The sequence below is a fragment of the Symphalangus syndactylus genome, chromosome 8 (genome assembly GCF_028878055.3).
Source record: "Symphalangus syndactylus isolate Jambi chromosome 8, NHGRI_mSymSyn1-v2.1_pri, whole genome shotgun sequence".
Taxonomy (NCBI): domain Eukaryota; kingdom Metazoa; phylum Chordata; class Mammalia; order Primates; family Hylobatidae; genus Symphalangus; species Symphalangus syndactylus.
In genome coordinates, this window is record NC_072430.2 from 93,867,426 (window position 1) to 93,887,491 (window position 20,066).

The window sequence follows — 20,066 nt, forward strand, 5'->3', positions numbered from 1 at the left end:
CCTCCACCTCTGGGGTTCAAGTGATTCTCCTGCCTCAGCCTTCTGAGTAGCTGGGACTACAGGTGCCTGCCACCACGCCCAGCGAATTTTTGTATTTTTAGTAGAGATGACATTTCACTATGTTGGCCAAGCTGGTTTCGAACTCTTGACCTCGTGATCCACCTGCCTCAGCTTCCCAAAGTGCTGGGATTACAGGCATGAGCCACCACGCCTGGCCCAAATCCTATTTTTCAATATTTATTTCCTAACTATGTCCTACTAGGTTAGGTTTTATTTTCATTTATTACATATTTATTGGGTTATTTCCTTTATGCTAGGAACTTTATTAATTATTAAGGATACAGATAAGGTCCATTCTCTGTTCTCAAGAATCTGAGTCTATAGGCAGAAGACAAAATGCAATACACAATTATGGAAATGTGAATGGAAACTGCATTCAGAGGGGTATTGCTTGGGAAAAGCCACGTTGGTGTGCCACAGATGTATGCCAGCCTGGCAGGCCCATAGTGTGATTACTTGAGTTTCTATATCTGATTCTTTTATAGGCTTGAAATTGGTTTATCAGGTCTGGAAGTGACTGGAGTCGGGAGTACTGAGTTACTCACCACAAACTGCTAATAAAATGCTGTGTAAAAGCCATTAATACTAATGTATTATTTATGAGAAACACAATTATGGGGGAGCTAGGATAGTTGAGTCTGCTGGTCCTTATCTGCCTTGTATTGACCAAATTACAATGAAGGCTAAATCCAAATTATAATCAGAAGATAGCTTGGTAACAATAGAAACAATAGAAATGAGTGTGGTGCTTTTAATGGCTAATATTTCAAGCCTGATGCAGCCCTTTCCACTTGAGTCACATTGTCTTACATTCTTTGAGTTGGCTAGTGCTAAAAATACATTGCCATTTTCCTTTCTCCATTTTTTTTTTTGAGACGAAGTCTTGCTCTGTTGCCAGGCTGGATTGCAATGGCGTGAGGTTGGCTCACTGCAACCTCTGCCTCTGGGTTCAAGCGATTCTCCTGCCCCAGCCTCCCGAGTAGCTGGGACTACAAGTGCACGCCACCACGCCCAGCTAATTTTTGTATTTTTAGTAGAGACGGGGTTTCACCATGTTGGCCAGGATGGTCTCCATCTCTTGACCTCGTGATCCACCTGCCTCGGCCTCCCAAAGTGCTGGGATTACAGGCGTAAGCCACCACGCCCGGCCCATCCTTTCTCCTCTTAAATTTTCTTTGCTGACCAGTATCTCTTGATGTGGAACGTTCTTTCATTAGTGGTAATACTGTCAATCAGGTCTTTGGAAGATATTTTGGGTTTTGTTTGCTGAGCCATTATGCTTATTTTACAAATTAACTTTTCTGAACTTTATTGTGGTAGAATTTACATAACAAAATTTACCATTTTAACCATTTTTAAGTTCAAAGGAACTAAGTACATTCACATTGCTATGCAACCATGACTACCACCTAGCTCCAGAACCTTTTCATCTTCTCAAACTGAAATTCTGTACCCATTAAATAATAAGCTCCCAGCCAGGCACAGTGGCTCGTGCCTGTAATCCCAGCACTTTGGGAGGCTGAGGTGGGCGGATTACCTGGAGTCAGGAGTTCAAGACCAGCCTGGCCAACATGATGGCCATCTCTACTAAAAATGCAAAAATTAGCTGGGTGGGGTGATGAATGCCTGTAACCCCAGCTACATGGGAGGCTGAGGCATGAGAATCACTTGAACCTGGTTAGGCAGACGTTGCAGTGAGCTGGGATTGTGCCACTGCACTCCAGCCTAGGCAACAGAGGGAGACTCCCATCTCAAAAAAGGCAAAACAAAAACAAGAACCAGTAAGCTCCCATTCCTTCTGCCTTCCAGCCCCTGGCGACCACCATTCCGCTTTGAATTTCATTACTCTAGGAGTTTATAAAAGTGGGATAACACAGTATGTCATTTTGTGACTGACTTATTTCACATATCGTAATGTCTTCAAGATTCATCCAGGATATAGTATGTATCAGAATTTTCCTCCTTTTTAAGGCTGAATAATATTCCATTGTGTGTATATGTCACATTTCTTTTAACCATTCATCCCTTGATGGACACTTGGATTGCTTCCACCTTCTGGCTATTGTGAATAATGCTGCTATGAACATAGATGTACAAATTATCTGTCCAAGTTCCTGCTTTCACTTCTTTTGGGTATATACCCAGAAGTGGAATTGCTGGATATAATTTTAATTTTTGACGAGTCTCCATACTCAGATGATCTTATTTCCTTATTTTTCAAGTGTGTGGGTCTATGTGTGGTTTTGGCAGGGAAGGGAGAGGGTCAGTCTCTGTCGTTCCCACATACTCCCCATGACTGTTAAGTGCTGTGTTAGAAGCATATGGTTTGACGAGAATTCTAGGAGAGACAAATATTTCAAAGGATCTCTGTATTTTCACCGGCAATAACTAAAAAATCATCTGGCTTCTCTGTTGCCCCTATAAAAATTATAAAATGGAGAAAATAATGCATGTTTTATCATCTTGGTAAAATGGTCAACATAAATGCAGAATATTTGAAAACTCGGGGGTTTTCAAAATAAGATTGTCAATAAAAATTTATAATTGCTAATTGGAAAGTCAGAAAATTTATACCCTGTAAAATTCCTTTCATACTTTATATCTTAAAACTATTTTACAGTGTTAATGAAGTGGCTTATTTCTTTACTAAAGTTCTTGTATTTAAGATTATTTTATCAACACATACTTATGCAGTCTGAGTGAACGGACACTGTGATAAACTGCCTTATCTGCTAAACTTAACATTATTTAGAACTTGAGAGCTACAAGTCAGTCATTCCATAACCATTGTTTATCAAGGGCTTGAATAATTAGTCAAGAAATGAAATAAATTACAGTACTACACTGAAAACCCAAATTTTTTTTACTATTTTTCTAATTATGAAATATTTCAGATTTTGAAAAAATTAAATACTATAAACAACTTCTGTGAGGCCAACATTCAACTTGAGATAAAATCATCCAATACAGTTGAAGCCCTGTGTCCTATATACTTGATACATTCAGGATTCTGACTTTGATGTTTATAATTCTCATGCATTCATTTGTAGCTATATGAAAATTTTTAAACCCAACGTAACAAACTACTTGCTAAACCACTGGATCATTTTTACCTGGCACTGAAATTAGGCAGTAAAATAAAAATGTGATACATCTCATTCTTTTCTTTTTGACACAATAAAGGAGAGTTTATCTCTGCTATTCTACTTACCTTCCCCTTCCCTGCCCTGCACTACTCCAAACCTCCTTTTAGGGTATTTTACCTAGACGTGTCTTTTTAGTACTGAACTTGTTCACATGTCTCACATCGACATGTACTATCCATGTTATTGTTTTGGGAATTACTCTTTTCTGTCTATCTTGTTAGAAAGACTATTAAATTGCACTGGTTGACACTGGGTTGCTCCATTTGTGTTCTTCATGACTAGCATGACGCTATTTTTGGTGATACTTACTGATGACATATATAATACAGAAGACACAGAAATATACTGCATGAAAATCAAGATTCAGCTTTAGCTAGACAAGATGAATCAATGAACTAAAATCTAACAAGATGGAGTTCTATAGGAAAAATGTCTTAAGAGTTTGGTTTAATAAATCAATTTCATATGTGAAGGGTAAGCCATAATTTAACAGCACTACATATTGAAGATTTAAGGTTTTAGTGACATAAAGTGAATCAGTGATATGTGGTTGTCAAAATAAAAAACTAAAGTGGTATTAGGCAGCATTAAAAAAAAGCATCCAGAACAGGGGAAGTGGTACTCTTTCATAGCATATCTGATCACCTCTGGTATTTAACTCTTGTGCTATATAATAAGTAATAAACTGGAACTTAGAGCAGAATTACTAGGACAGTGGGAGAAATCTGAAACCATATCATATGAAAAATGGTGAAGGCTCTAGTAATATTTATTCCATGCTGTTGACACCAATTTAAAAGTTATCTTTAAATAGTTGAAGAGTTATGTAAAGATTAGATTTTTGACTCAATATACAAATTGTAAATTCCATTACAAAAATAGAATATACTGTCTTATAAGTCCTCTTCTATCAATATTATTATTAAAACAGAACTAAATGGAAGGGTGGTAATTAATGAAGATTCAAGCTAAGGTAGGGGGCCCGGCATGTTGGCTCATGCCTGTAATCCCAGCCTGACCAACATGAGGCTGAGGCGGGCAGATCACTTGAGGTCAGGAGTTTGAGACCAGCCTGACCAACATGGTGAAATCCCATCTCTACTAAAAATACAAAATTAGCTGGGCATGACGCTGAGGCAGGAGAATCGCTTGAACACAGGAGGCAGAAGTTGCAGTGAGCCGGGATCACGCCACTGTGCTCCAGCCTGGGCGACAGAAAAAACCCGGCTCCAGCCATCTCAAAAAAAAAAAAAAAAAAAAAAAAGTTAAGGCAGGGGGTTGAATTACATGGTGTCTAAGGGCTTCTCTAACTTAGCCTCATATAGCTCTAAAAGCTAATTCACATAGGTATTAGTGAAGGAGATATTATGCCCCTTGGGATCTTTATAATTCAACAGACAATAACACCATAAACCTAGAAAAACGATGGGGGCAGGTCAAAGGGACACAGCAGTCAGCTTGTAAGAGCTCCTAATGGTCAAAGCTGGAGGACAATTTGAGCAACAAATCATGATAATGGATTATAACCCAAAGAATGAAATATCCATAAGCCCAGAGTATAAGTGATTTAATAAGTAAATGAAGAAGGGACAAATCTTCCTTATAGAAGATTCTAATAAATAATTATAGAATAAGGGAAACAAAATCATCACTAGACTCCACAGTAGTAACTGCTGCAAGAAAGATCCACCAATGAATGCTAAAATTTGTGGCATTTCTGAACTCATGACTCCTTAGAAATTGCCATTATGTCTCCTGACTTGAAGTCAGGAGCATTTATGGCATGGCAATTTATTTTGTTCCAAGTAATAGTCATTTTAGATTTTGTTTTAAACTGGAATGTAGGCACCAAAGGGAAGGGAGTTGGTTTTTCTTGTTTACAAACTATCCTCAATACCTAACATAATTCCTGTAACAGAGTGGGCCCTTCAAATATCTACTGAGTAAATATTTTTAAAACATTGACCAGAGAAAGCAGTGAAGAAAGCATGTATAAGAGGGAGACTTCTATCTCTGAAGTATGTTAAAAAAAATGTAAGCCTTTTGAGAGGAACTTTAAAATAAAGAAAAATGAATGTTTTTTGTTACTTTTATGAATTCAGTTGCTTAAAAATAAACTTGAAAAATGTCACCTCAATTTTGATGACTAAATTTGAAGGGCTTTTGAAATAATCTTACACCAAGGAAAAATTTTATTAAATTATAGATCACCAGTTATTTAAAAATACACGGGAAAAGACAGACATACAAAGGTAGTATCATACAACTGATTTCTAAACTCAGTACTTTTGAGATACAAAACAATGATCATTACCCCCAAAAGTCAGTGTACTGACACGAATTGATGTTTAAGTTGGTCTATAACTCTTTTCATTCAATTCTGTTTCTAAACGTTACTGAATTTTTAAATTTTGTCCCATATCTGAACTTTGTTTTTTCTTTGACATGTTTACTTCTCAAAGTAGTATATAGTTATTTCTTGCAATTAATGTCAGCAACTATAAGAAGCTTTCCTAAGTCACAAGAATTCAATGTGGTTGCTGTTCTGGAGACAGTTACCATTTTGGGCTATATATACTAAAACCCATGTAATCATAGGCAAAATATTAATGGGCAAAATATGGGGGTTGAGAGCAGAAGGACTAAGAAAAGAAAATGTTATCTTTTACCGCAGACCTGCCAAAAAAGAATCCATTACTTACTTTGGTACTATTGCTAGAGACGTTGTTTCTGCCAGACCACAGGCTGGCTATATGGTTGTTCCTTTTATATTTCCTTTTTCAAATGGTGACAAACTTTCCCAATTAAATTGTTCAAACATGCAGACACCTTTAAATTACCATATATTTTTTAGTTGCTTGAAAGAAATAAATTATTTTCTTAATTGGTTTAGCAGCCTTGTGTCTGGAAAAGCAGTAAAACCTGCTTTGTTCCAAAATTAGAACACTGACTCAGAGGCTGCTTGTAAGATACTTGGCTATCTTTTATCACCAATCAGTCACAAAGGTGAACCTCCATGAACTCTGTAACATAATAAATGTAAAAATGGCCTCATTGATCAATACATAATATTGAGCCTGCAAAACCAAAAAAGTACCCTCATAAGTGGGAACTGGCTTGTATAAAACAAGAGGATATACATCCTCTTACATAAAACAAGAGAAATATGTATGGTAATAAAAATAATCTTTAATAAACTTGTATAGAGAGGATTCCTCTTTACATGTAAGTCTGCTTTAAATAACCATGGCTGAATGATTGGAAATGTTCTTTTCTTAAAAACAATGCCCATTCATTATAAGTTAAGCTGGTCCTAGTTTCTTACAAAACTCTTATTTCCTTGAATTTATCTACTACACCCTCACTGTGATGCCCTTTAACTTATAAGCTGGGCCTGCCCAGCCTGCTTATAAAGCCCCCTCTTCAGAAATATACCAGGTGTATTAAACAGAGGCATCATTTAATGGAAATCTGCACTTCAAAACAGCACTTGAAGGACCAGCCATTGGCGCTCCAATGTAAATACTTCTCATTTCACATTATCACAGAAACAGTGCAGTTTACTAACCACTCCTTCCTTATAAGAAATTCAGTAGCTGTAAAAATTTTTGTTCAGTTTCAAAACATTTCAATACTTATTAATTCCAAAGATCCGAACACCATGTAGTTGTGGCATTTTGGGAATTAGCACACTCAGGAGAGAAGCTGTGTTTAGGATGAAGTGAGTTGGATCATACTTCGTATAGAAACTTGCCAGAAAATATCTGTAGAGATAAAAGAATATATATAACATCCAAAAATAAAATTACTTAGAACTTAAACAATTTTAAAGGTAGAAAAAAAGGCCACTAAAGCATAAATACCTAAAAATGAAACTATTTTTGAGCACTAAAACAAGAGGAATCAGTTTGGTCCCAAGTTTATCTCGTTAGGAACTAAAAAATTTGTTTAATGGAGGTCCACATTTTCCATTTCTGTAATTGTATTAAATACATTTAATAGAACACACTGCATCCTTTAAAGCAAGGCTTATCAAACTAGGGTTCATATGCCCTCTGTAATTACAGGTGTAGTTCTGTATCTCCATGTATGTTTCTGAAAAAGATCTGGATTCAAAGCATTCATCTTATTCTCAAAAAGTTTTGTGACTCACAGGTTAAGAACCTCTACTGTAAAGCTCCAAAAAATGGGGTTTTAGTGCATTAGTACAATTCCTATCTTTGAAGGAAATAAATATTTGGTTGCCCTTTTGATGTTCTCATTTTCATACTGTAGTTGAGCAGCTCTATAACCAGTTTAACCGGTAACTTGAAAGACACTTGTACCATTCCAGCTGCTTTTTAATAATCAAATGCATATATGTTTTTGGATATCCAACTGAGAATTTGTTTTAACAAGCCCCAAGCCTAAAAAGCACCTTTAAAACCATATATCACCAAGTCCAGAATGTTTAGTTTTACCTACAGGTATATCAAGGTGCAGACACATCATCTGATTACTAACAGAATAATACAAATAAGATGTAAAGAATAAAACATCATATCTTATTTGTTCATAACTAAGAAGTTAGTTTCTATTTAGGTGTTTGCAGTACACAAGGAAAGTATTCTAATAGTCTTTACTGACATTAGTTCCTCATAAAGGAAAATAAATATCTTGTGTAACATGGTTAGAAGAGAGGAGCTACTTCCAAGTATGACAAAAAACATCACAAGAGAATTTTATACATTTTTAAAACCATCTAGATTGAGAAATTCTACAATCTTCCACCTATTTTGCAAACTAGTCGGAAAATTCTTTCTCCAGTGTAAACCATATTCCTCAATTCTGAAATTCTTTCTTCCTGCTTTCATATATTTGAAGACTAAATTTATACTTCCTTTACTGAACAAAATAGGACATCACTTGCATTTAGCAAACTCATTTCATTTCCCACCATCATTATAGGTTTAATCTATAATCTGATAGGTTAGAAATAATAAATCTTATAATGGGTTCTTTTGACTATAACCTAGCATATGTCCCCTTTTTGTCTTTTAATTAAAACTAATTTTGTGTATAGATTATATGAAAATTACTTGACTCTTTCAAAAACTTAGACAATCCTCTGATGGTATGCAAAACCCAGGTGGGACTCAGTGTGACAACATTTATTTGCCAACAGCTATATTGGAAAGAGACCTGTATTACAAGATAGTAGTTTAGGGTTTAACCTGAGCTCTGAACTCCAACTAGGTGCAAGATCTTCAACAAGGTAATGCATTTGAGTCTGTTTCTTTACTTAAAAATCTGGAATATGGTGGCTCACACCTGTAATCCCAGCACTTTGGGAGGCCGAGGCAGGTGGATCACCTGAGGTGAGAAGTTCAAGACCAGCCTGGTCAACATGGTGAAACCCCATCTCTACTAAAAATACAAAAAGTAGCTGGGAATGGTGGTGCATGCCTGTAGTCCCAGCTACTGGAGAGGCTGAGGCAGGAGAATCGCTTGAACCTGGGAGGCGGAGGTTGCAGTGAGCCAAGATCATGCCACTGCACTCCGGCCTGGGCAACACAGCAAGACTCTGTCTCAAAAAAAAAAAAAAAAAAAAAAAAAAAAAAATTAATTCTGGAATAACATTCCATGTCACACCTACCTGACAAATAATCAAATAAGAAAATGTGAAAGCACTGAAAAGTCTTAATGCTATATAGATGGCTTTAATGCTATTTCTTCAGTTAAGTAAGCAATTTAATCAGAATATTTGAAATCATACCCGTTGGTCAAAAATATATTTTGAGAAATATGGACACTGTATACAGGTATCTCAGCTGGCCTTTTGTGTGATAGCTGTGATTAAAACTTCAGAATGTCAGGCATTTTACATGTATTATAATGTAATCCTCAATGTTTTACAGATGAGAAAACTGAGCCTTTGAAGAAAATGGCCAAAAGTCACAGAGCTTCAAAGGGGTTGAGCCAAAATCCAAAGTCAGGGCCATCTGAATAACCAATATTTTTGTTATTACATGCATGCATGCATTCATTCACTTATTTATTTAATAAATCGGGTCTTGCTCTGTTGCCCAGACTGGAGTGCAGCGGTGTGACTACAGCTCACTGCAGTCTCCAACTCCTGGGCTCAAACCATCTTCCTGCCTCAGCTTCCCATGTAGCTTACATTTATTTTTATTAGACTACACTGACACTTTTCTTTGAGGTTAATATTATGTGGGACTAAACCAATTCAAAATTTCCTCAAAGGGCTATAAATTAAGGAAAAAGAACCCCATTATTTTATGATCAGTTTATTCCTTTCACTTGAAAAATGCCTTCCTTTACTTAAATATCTAAAACCTAGTCTCTCTTAAGTTCTAACATAAGGATTTCCAACACCTCCAAGAGTCTTTTGTGCTACGCCAGGCTGTACTGACTCTATCATGGACATTATTATGTATAGGCTAGATGGTACAGAGTATTAAGATATATGAGCAATACCTCTATTATGTGTAGGCCACTGTACTTACTGTGGGATTCAAAGCAATCCATGCACTTATAAATTCTTTGGAGAGACAAAATAAAACATATATACATTTTTTTATTTGTCAATTATACCTCAATAAAGCTGGGGAAAAAAGGAGGAGGCATTTCAGGTAGGAGATATGATTTGAACAAAGACAGAAATAGGACTACACATGAAATATTCAAGAAATGCTGCTTAGAAGGCCAGGTAGGAGTTGGGTGGGGATAAAATATTTATATCAAGGGAAAAGGAGGTAAGAACTATTTTCTGGAAGGCCCAGAACATCAGATAGGAGAAAGAAATTAGATACTAGATACAGGTTACATGCTATCCAGGTAGACATTATCTCATTTATTTCTTACAGCATTAGGATTAAATTAGGTATCACTTGCTAGAATTTTATATATGAGCAAACCAAGCTGGCTGAGTGATATATATAGGACTCCACCCAGGTCTGTCCTATAATGAAAGCCTGACCTATTTTTTTGAAACCATACTCTTTCCCAAGGAGTCTGAATATCTTAATAGGATAGGTGGCCAGTGAAATTCTTCTGATTATCTAAATCATTGCTTAGGGAGATTAATCTGACAGTGCAATATAGAATATGATTATGTATTTTGTGTCCTTATATGAAACCTAAGGACGGGAGCTGGAATACATTTGACCTGTATATCCTAAATGTCTAAGTGCACTGATTAGCATGTAATATTGTCTCCGTATGTACTGACTGAAGTGAAAACTAGTTTATTATCAACTTGTTAAAAATTTTGTCCATATTTTATATTCTATCCGAGGTGCTACTTATTGATAGAAGTTTTCAACAAAATATTGTTTCTAATTCCAATTCAATCTGATGAAAAGATATCTTCCTCTTATCCAATCCTCCTCATACCTAAAAATTTCTGCCACTTACAGAATTATTGGAGAAATTGTGAAAAACTTCCGTGAAGATGTAAACTGTACTCCATAGTCCAGTTGTTCCCAATGAGTTAGGAGCCTTGCTTTACCCTGGTCAGGAGTTTCGAAAGGTGTTCCTTTCACTGCATGCAAAAATACGTACATCCCCTGGAAAACAAGCAAGGGGTTATAAATGATCAATATTAAATACAAAATTAGTCTTTGTCAGTAGCATTAACGAGGTTCCAAGCTGTTTGTGAGAGTGTGTGACTTAACTGAGTTCGTTTTAAGCTTTCGTATAATAGTGAAAGGCTGTAGCCAGTTTCTTTATAATAAAATAGAACTTTCTGGGGTATATAAATATTATTAAGTCAGAACTGGTAAAAGGTCAACTGAAAGTAACCTGTTTGCATTTCTTTTCATTAAACTAAAAATAACTATCAGGGTAGCTTCATATCTTTACATTCAGATTTTCTTACACTTTTCCTATTAGGAAATAGGATTACTTTTCCCCCAATGTACAGGAGGTTTTTCTTCAGGGTGTATTAGTAAATTTGATGATACTTAAAAAATGATAAAGACATACAAACTGGTAGAAAACAATAAAATGATTAAAATCTATTGTGAAAAATAGTTTTGAGATATTTAATATGATGACTGCCTTTGCCTTAATAGTTCTCTTCCAAAGCAATAAAAATAGTTTGATATAATAGGTATAATGTTCCACTCAATTCCTTTTAAATCGCCATTGTGCCTCAATAGTGTTTCTTCTGAAGTCAGTTTTTAAAACTCAAAGCAAATAACATTACTAAAAGCCATTCTGTCACATCATATGTCTAAACATACAATTTTTTTTTATTAATAGGGTAGAAAAAAACCAATCTATAGATTTGGTTTCCTTGAGATTATGATACCCATTTAGACTGATAGGCAGTGTTTCATTCTGGATCACTACTTGAGGCACTTTATGTAAAAGGATAATGCCTAAATATTATCATGACACAAAGTTTTTCCTTCTAGACGCCACAATGTGATGTCATTTTTCCTACCTCTACTTTTAATGATTATATAGAAAAATTAGGGATTTGAAATTTTATATGATACCAAGTTAACTAAGCCCTTCCTTTCAAAGCTTAGTCTACTTCCTAGTTATTCCATTAGGCAATTCAGAAGTCGTTTAGCTACAATAACACATAAGCTATGGAGGAAAGGACTCATGTTCAATTGGATTTAACCCACCAAACATTTAATAAGTGGCTTATATGTACAAGACATAGGACATATATGTGCATATGAAATTGAATGAGATGTACCCAAGCCTTGGAAAAATTCAAGCCTCTAAGAGATGATAAGGAAAAAAAAAGATATGCATAAACAGCTAGAAAGTAGGGCAGAAATTGCTATCAAAGGTACAATCAGAATACTCAGCAAATGGCAGGGGAGGGGAAAGTTCCTTGTTGCTGTGGCAAAAGTCTTGATGCTACTTCATTAATTACCTCATTCTTAAAGGTTCAGCTCAAATAACAATTCCTTAGAAAAACCTACCTCATTAGTAATAATTAATCTCCTGTATATGTAGTTGTATACAATTTTATTGAAAATACGATTACAGTACAATATATCGTGTTAGAGTTGTTTGCATGATGTTTGTTTTCCCATTAGCCTGAATACACTCGGAATAAGCACTAGGACACCGCAAGACATTAGACATTGGACACTTCCAACATTAGAAATGTTGTAAGATGACATTATGCCAAGGAGTATTTATTCTGTAAGCTCTATGAAACCATTTTCATATGGGCTTTAAAGTGAATTATAAAACAGAAAGTATATGTTTTCAAATCATCAGGGGGTATAGGACCCCCAAAAAGTTAAGAACATCTATTCCAGACCACATAGATATTAGAATCTAAGAGAATAATCATCCTCTCATTATTTCCTTCAAACTATATGTACTTAACTAGTGTTTAGAATATCGAAACAGTTTATTTTATACATCTTTTCAGTGAAAAATAATAAAATCTTATCTGGCCATATATCTTCTGCCCCAATATTTTTAAAATTGTTTTTATGTAAAAATGTTTGTGTTTATTATTCCTCCATTAAAAGAATTAGGGAAAAAAAGTATGTAGCTCATGGCTAGTCCTTACTAAATACCTACTGAATCAAAATGAATCATTCATTTTTAAAGCTGGGCCAAGAATCCTGTGAAGCATTAATACCTCTAAGGGTGAGGTAGCACTTAATAAAGCAACCACTGTAGGTTTCTACTGTACAGTTCAGAAAGGCAAATACACTGTATTTTTCTAACCAGGTGTAACAATTAGGTCCATTTTCTCATTTTTAAAGGCATTCAATATGTACTTCAGATTTTTAATTGGTTTAATGTGGCTATCTTCAAAGGAAACCTAAATTTGGAGTCATGTAATTGCAACTCTGATGGCTAATTAAGTTTTTAGGGTGGTGAACTAATAACAAATAAATCAGAAGTTTGCTTTTCTATACAATGTCAATTACCAATGATTTGTCCATGGTCAACCAATTTGAAACATGGTTAGGGGGTGGTGGTGGTGCAGGGATGGCATCTAAAATATATTTAATACATGTGCCATTGGAGAAAGGAAAAGACTAACTTGGCTGGGCGTGGTGGCTCACGCTCAGCACTTTGGGAGGCCGAGGCAGGCAGATCACCTGAGGTTGGGAGTTTGAGACCAGCCTGACCAACATGGTGAAACCCTGTCTCTACTAAAAATATAAAAATTAGCCAGGTGTGGTGGTGCACACCTGTAATCCCAGCTACTCAGGAGGCTGAGGCAGGAGAATCACTTGAACCCAGGAGGCGGAGGTTGCAGTGAGCCAGGATCGTGCCAGATCCAGCCTGGGTAACAGAGTGAGACTCCATCTCAAAAAAAAAAAAAAAAAAGACTAACTTATTCAGCAAACATTTAAATACATTCTTAGCAATACAAAAATTAAAACATAAAGAGATAAACTGCTAATTATAAAACAATGACAAACACATGATAAAATAATGCAGCATGAGAGTTGTGTAGATTCCTGGAGGGGCAGTTTTGCTGCAGGAAATGAGGCAGAGCAGGAAGGAGGGAGAGGTATTAAAATAGTAGAGACTGGGCCGGGCATGGTAGCTCACACCTGTAATCCCAACATTTTGGAAGGCCAAGGCAAGTGGATCACCTGAGGTCAGGAGTTCAAGTCCAGCCCGGCCAACAGGTTGAAACCCCATCTGTACTAAAAATACAAAAATTAGCCGGGTGTAGTGGCGCATGCCTGTAGTCCCATCTGTTCAGGAGGCTGAGGCAGGAGAATTGCTTGAACCTGGGAGGTGCAGGTTGCAGTGAGCCAAGATTGCGCCACTGCACTCCAGCCTGGATGACACAGAGAGACTCCATCTCAAAAAAAATAAAAGTAGACCCTGAGTGCCATGGCTCACTCATGCTTTGGGAGGCTGAGACAGGAGGATCACTTGAGATCAGGAGTTTGAGACTAGACTGGGTAACATAGCAAGACCCCCATCTCAATCAGTCAATCAGCTGAGCATGGTGGCACACACCTATAGTCCTAGCTACTTGGGAGGCTGAGGCAGGAGGATCACTTGAGACGAGGAGTTCGAGGCTGCAGTGAGCTATGATCATGCCACTGCACTCCAGCCTGGGTAACAGAGTGAGACCCTGTCTCTGTAAGAAAAACAAAATGGCTGGGCATGGTGGCTCATGCCTGTAATCCCAGCACTTTTGGAGGCTGGTGCAGAAGGACTGCTTGAGGCCAGGAGTTCAAGACCAGCCTGGGCAACATAGTGAGACCCTATCACTATTAAAATAAAAACAAATTAGCCGGGTGTGATGGCATGTGCCTGCAGTCCTCAAATTTATTGGGAAGCTAAGGTGGGAGGAGCTATGATCATGCCAGTCTCTTAAAAACAAACGAGTACTTGGTCCAGGTGAAACGAAAATATAGTAGAAAAGCTTAAGCCAAAGCAATAAAATGAGAGCAAGATGATTTTCTTTATTGCTAGTGTATAGCCTCTATTTAGAGATGGTTGAGATAAGGTGAAGTCTCCTTGTTTCTGCACTGTTATCAACTGGTCTTGTATGTCACACAAGAAACTTGGATTTTACCATGACTGCAATGGATAATCACTGAATGACGTACAGTATGACTTGAGCAAACATGCATTTTTAAAACATCACTCTGCCAAGTTGGAATGAAGGATAGAGAAGCATGAAGAAGACCATTTGATTTATCTGAGTAATTTACTCGAGGAAAAAATGAGGGTATGGGGATCAAGTTGAGAGTAAAGCAGTGCTCTGAGCAAATGGATATGGAATATAAAGGAAAAGAAGTTATCCTAAGACTTAGGTGACCCTGTATTCTTGTTTGCATAGGATGGTTCTGATTATACCTATTCTCTTGTAGTAGTTATTACCAGAGCTCCATTTTACTCTCTAAACAGCCTGTTTGGACTATACATTACAGGTTGAGTATTCCTTATCCAAAAAGCTTTGGAGCAGAAGTGTTTCAGATTTTAGATTGTTTTGGATTTTGGAATATTGGCATATACATAATGAGATATCTTGGGGACAGGGCCCAAGTCTAAACATGAAATTCATTTATGTTTCATATACATCATACACCACAGCCTAAAGATAATTTTATATGGTATCTTTAATAATTTTGTGCATGAAATAAAGTTTTGACTGCATTTCAATTGCAACCTGTCAAGAGGTCAGGTATGGAATTTTCCACTTGTGGCACCACGTTGGTGCTAAAAAAGTTTCGAATTTCAGAACATTTTCTATTTTGGGTTTCCGATTAGGGATGCTCAACCTGTATATTAATTGCTTTACCATTAACATTCAGCTGTCTGGCTTGGCCTTTAGATAAGATTAGTAGTGAAGTCAGAGGAGCAGATTGTGGGTGGTAAGGGACTAATCAGGAATAAGGTAAGTTCCATTTACTCTTGTTTGGTTTAAGGTACAAGGTAATCTGGTGATATAAATAAATAGGAGCATCCTTATTCTACAGGTAGAAACTGAAAATATGGGTAGATGAAGTAACCTAGGTCAAATACATAGCATAAGAAGAGATGAAGAAAAGAACCTTGGGAATAGAAATATTTAAGAGAGAAAAAGAGAAGGAAGACCCCATAAGAAGAAAGAGAAGGTCAGAAATACATGCCGGTGAAAGTGATCCTATGGAAGCCAAAGGAAGTTTCAACAAAAGGGAGATGATTAGTGTAAAATATTTCAGAGAAGTCACTATTTAAAAGAAAACATCGTTTGCCCTTACAAAGTCTATCACATAAAATGGACTAAATGGACACATATTTATCATGTCTACCAGCACATCATTCTTGTCCTCCTCCAGTCAACTTCAAATACACTCCAGAAGATAGAAAATAAATATTATTATTTTTGTTATTGTTTGAGGCAGGGTCTCATTGTCACCCAGGCTGGAGTGCAGTGGCACGATCTTGGCTCACTGCAACCTCCGCCTCCCAGGCTCAAGTGATTCTCCCACCTCAGCCTCCCGAATAGCTGGGACTACAGATGTGCTGCCACCATGCCAGGCTAAGGTTTTATATTTTTTGTAGAGACGAAATTTCAGGTTTCACCATGTTGCCCAGGCTGGTCTTGAAATCCTGAGCTCAAGTGATCTGCCCGCCTCAGCCTCCCAAAGCGATGGGATTACAGGTATGAGCCACCGTGCCTGGCCAAAATAAATATTAATTTTTAAAAATCAATTTCTCCTGTTTTCCTGTCTTAATGCTTTAAGTTCATTTTAAAAAATATCTTTCAACAAATGTACTGCTAAACTGGATTCAATTAAAATCCTCAACTAACTGTATTTCCTCCTTTTCACGTTACTTTAATGGGTTATTAAAGACAAGAAAAGTCGCTGTCAGGATTTTTTTTTTGTAAAAGGCAATTTCCAGGGCTGCATAATATGGTCAGTACAGTCAATCAAAACTTTGATACTCTGTAGAGCTAATACAAGAGAGTGATATTCAACAAGCAGCAGCTAAGGCACCATAAGATCCTGAATCACATAAGATATGATTAAGTTCAAAACTTAAATACTGAAACAGTAAAGTATACTTATACTATTTAGATAGATAAGTTAACAAGGATTGAAACTAAAATGATCTATTTTCTAGATTCTATACAATGAGAAAAAAAAAAAGTCTTACTTAGAAAAAGGCCCAGTGTTGAAATAAAGTGTGAAAGAAAAAAGAAAATTCTATCCCAGACTAGAATTCTTCAAAATTAAGTCTTATATACTAAAAACCACTAAACTGCACGCTTTAAATGGGTGGATTTTATTGCATGTGAATTATATCTCAAAAAAGCTGTTAAAAAAACTAAGTTGTATACAACACAAAACCTTAAGCTTCTTTAAAAACTGTTTAAACACACGTCATAAAGTTTACCATCTTAGACACTTTTTTTTTTTTTGAGACAAAATCTCACTCTGTCACCCAGGCTGGAGTACAGTGGAATCATCTCGGCTCATTGCAACCTCTGCCTCCCAGGTTCAAGCGATTCTCCTGCCTCAGCCTCCCAAGTAGCTGGGACTACAGGCATGTGCCACCATGCCCGGCTAATTTTTGTATTTTTAGTAGAGATGAGGTTTCACCATGTTGGCCAGGCTGGTCTTGAACTCCTGACCTTGTGATCTGCCTGCCTTGGCCTCCCAAAGTGCTGGGACTTTAAATGTACAATTGAGTGGTATTAAAAATATTCATATTGTTGTGCAATCATCACCATTACCATCCACATCCAGAACTCTTTTCATCTTGCAAAACCAAAAACTCTACCCATTAAGCAATAACTTTCCATTCCTTCCTCCCCTTAATTTCTGGCAACCACTAAACCTAAAACTTTTAAGTGTTTAGTATAATGTGAAATTCTTACCAGATTATGTATAATATTTGTTAAAGTCCAAGCAACAGGAACACTGAAGAAGGGAATGCTGAGTAAGACAATATGAAGCAAGCCAACTCCCAATGCATATGTCAGCCACATACCCCGGCTGTTCATGACACGGGTATTTGGATTCACTTCACTGTGGGCAACTCCAACATTCATGTTTGCTCTGTAGGAAGTAATGAAATGAATCAACACTGATACAACTGCAACCTAATACCCCCAATTCTGACATGACAAGGTACATGTGTTACAAGGATTATTTTTTCCTAGTTATTTTGAAGTAGCACACATACACCATCCAAAATATGCTACCTGTAGATGCTGATGACAGCAGTAAAGAATCTTCAACATTTTACTTTATGGTAAGACAAGACTTATTATTATGGTTCTATTTGAAAAAATAGTAAAATGCCTTTCCTAAAGTTTGTTTTCTAGCATGTTGTTTTACTGAATAGGAAAATTCAAACTGAAAGAGAAAAGCTACATTTTCTTATATCATGAGAGCAAAGTGAAGAGCCAAAAGCTAAATTTACCAACATAATAAATTTATATTAAAAAGAAAAAGCAGAATTCACCGAGCCAGTCTGTCAAGTAGTCAGACTCTTATATCTGACTTAATGTATCCATAAAGAATGGTCGGAGTTCAGATCACTTCTTTCTGAATACTCAATGTGGAAGGTACATGCTGTTGACATAATGTGGTGTAAAATTTACATGGTCAAGGGATAATGTTTGTTTCTCAATTTTGTGATACAACTAGGTGAAAATAAGGAGTCTTCTGAATATTTCTCTAGTCAAAATCAAAAACTTCAGTTTTCTTTCTTCTTTTTAAAAAAGGTTTTCCCTTCTCCTTTCCATTGAAGATGGACTCCAAAGGAAGAATTGATAATAGTTCTCAGTTCTTTTAATGATGGTGTTTACTTGGGTCTAAGAATTCCTTAAAATAAAACTGTCCTGAAGAACACCTATCATCCGACGGAGGGGAAAACGAGGCTAGATTATATTTGGAACAGCTATGATTTTAAAATACACAAACGCTTGTATTACGGAGTTAGCATACAGAGAGGAATTTCTCATAACCCCATCCATCAAGTGTTTCCGGAGTATAATGCTCCTTCCCCTCTAGAGACCCATAGAACAGGCATCAAGGGTTAAGGGGACGAAAAGTTAGTTACACTAAGACCGCTAAAGTCTCCAATTTATATGTGTAAATCTTTCATCTAAACACCCATGATTTATCATACATTATTTTAAGCTATTATGTCATACTTAGAACATGCCAATACTCAAGACAGTTTTCCCACTTTCCACAGGATGGAGGCCTGAAATTTACATCGCAGCTGGAAGGCAAAACTGGTGCGGTACTCATCCTATTCCAACCAGAAAACCTTTCCCCAGCAGGTTTGCCGCGCTGCCCCACGACTGGCAAACGATGACCTTACAGACCGTGAAGAGGCTGTTGGCTCTGCCCTCGCCGGTGCCTCCGAAGACGGCGACCCGCAGCGGCCCCTCAGGGGAGTCCCCCCTGCTAGACCGACAGCCCGAGCGCTCTGGGCCAGAGAAAACTCAGCAAAGGCCGCCGCTGCTACCACCTCAGCGCCTCCCCCAACCCGCCCCTTCCTTCTCGCGACCGCACGTCACGTCAGGACCCTGGCAAGACAGCGAGGATTTGCGTACGGAGCGAGCCTCTGAGGCCACTTGGCTCTTACGGCCACGCAGGGCGCCGCAGATGCAGCCGGAGCCCACTTTTCCCTCTCAGGACAACCCCTAGGCCGCCAGCAGTTCCCTACCGACGAAGGCGACTGTACAGCGTCTATCGCCTTCGTGCCCACTTACCCGCCGCCCCACTCCGGGCCGCCGGCTCGCAGCAGGACCAGCCCGGCTGCTACGGCCGCGGATACACGCCCTCAGGCCCGGCGCTGCGCAGCTTGCGGAAGCTTTCACGGGCAGACTCGCTGCCAGCGGATTGGCTGCGAGCAGCGCCAATCTCACGTTCCCCCCGGGCGAGGCGGGACTCAGTGCCGCGCTCGCTGCACCCGCTCCGCCGCGCGCGCGCGTGCTGGGTGCGAGTGCGGAGTCGGGCCTGCGCTCCGGATGAGACGCTGGCTGCTTGCCGGTAGTGGATGGTAGTTGCATGCCTCGCGCTAGCAGGAAGGTAGTGTGGTGTGACTAACGGGTATTTATTATATCCTCGATGGCTCAAGGGCCCCCTCCCCTCTACTTGTCCTGGTCCGGGCGCGAACGCTATAGGGCAGCTAAGGGCGCTTCCCGAAGCCGGGCTTGTGGGCGCGCACATGTGGAACGCGTTCTCTCAGCAGGTGTGGGCTCCGGGGTGTTCTGGCTTGGTCTTTGTTGTGGCCCATTCCCCAGACCCTTCTGGGTGGAGGACTTAAAATTTGTTTTCCAGGCAGCAGACGTAATCCATGGCAACTGTAACTCATCTTGTGTGGGTGGCGGTTTATAGTATTGTATCCTGTGGCATCATACAAGGGGTGCAAGTTAAACTCTTTAAA

General features: G+C 38.1%; 2 protein-coding genes across 23 annotated transcripts in view; one reads left to right on the forward strand and one right to left on the reverse strand.

The window, feature by feature from the left end:
* Positions 1–907: 907 nt before the first annotated feature.
* On the reverse strand, positions 908–19,494 carry ORMDL1 (ORMDL sphingolipid biosynthesis regulator 1). Of its 8 annotated transcripts, none has more exons than XM_055290007.2 (5): positions 19,390–19,494; positions 17,539–17,719; positions 10,623–10,774; positions 6,865–6,970; positions 908–2,478 (listed from the first exon to the last, which is right to left on the reverse strand). In XM_055290007.2, exons 2-5 carry the CDS (start codon positions 17,710–17,712, stop codon positions 2,449–2,451), a joined length of 462 nt encoding a protein of 153 aa, XP_055145982.1. In that variant the 5' UTR covers positions 17,713–17,719; positions 19,390–19,494; the 3' UTR covers positions 908–2,448. The 8 variants fall into 8 exon arrangements, with proteins under 8 accessions (XP_055145982.1, XP_055145978.1, XP_063501726.1 ...); XM_055290003.2 differs by lacking the exon at positions 908–2,478 and adding an exon at positions 18,129–18,238 and having other exon boundaries at positions 5,381–6,970; positions 19,390–19,457; XM_063645656.1 differs by lacking the exons at positions 908–2,478; positions 19,390–19,494 and adding exons at positions 18,129–18,238; positions 19,000–19,130 and having other exon boundaries at positions 5,381–6,970.
* PMS1 (PMS1 homolog 1, mismatch repair system component) overlaps positions 19,484–20,066 on the forward strand; it is a 96,285-nt gene continuing 95,702 nt past the window's right edge. For 13 of the 15 annotated variants that reach the window (XM_063645635.1, XM_063645643.1, XM_063645638.1 and 10 more), the window contains exon 1: positions 19,484–19,708. The gene's annotated coding sequence lies outside the window, so the exon portion shown is untranslated. Of the gene's footprint in view, positions 19,730–20,066 lie in introns of all 15 variants that reach the window. The other 2 variants (XM_063645636.1, XM_063645637.1) reach the window with 1 other exon arrangement.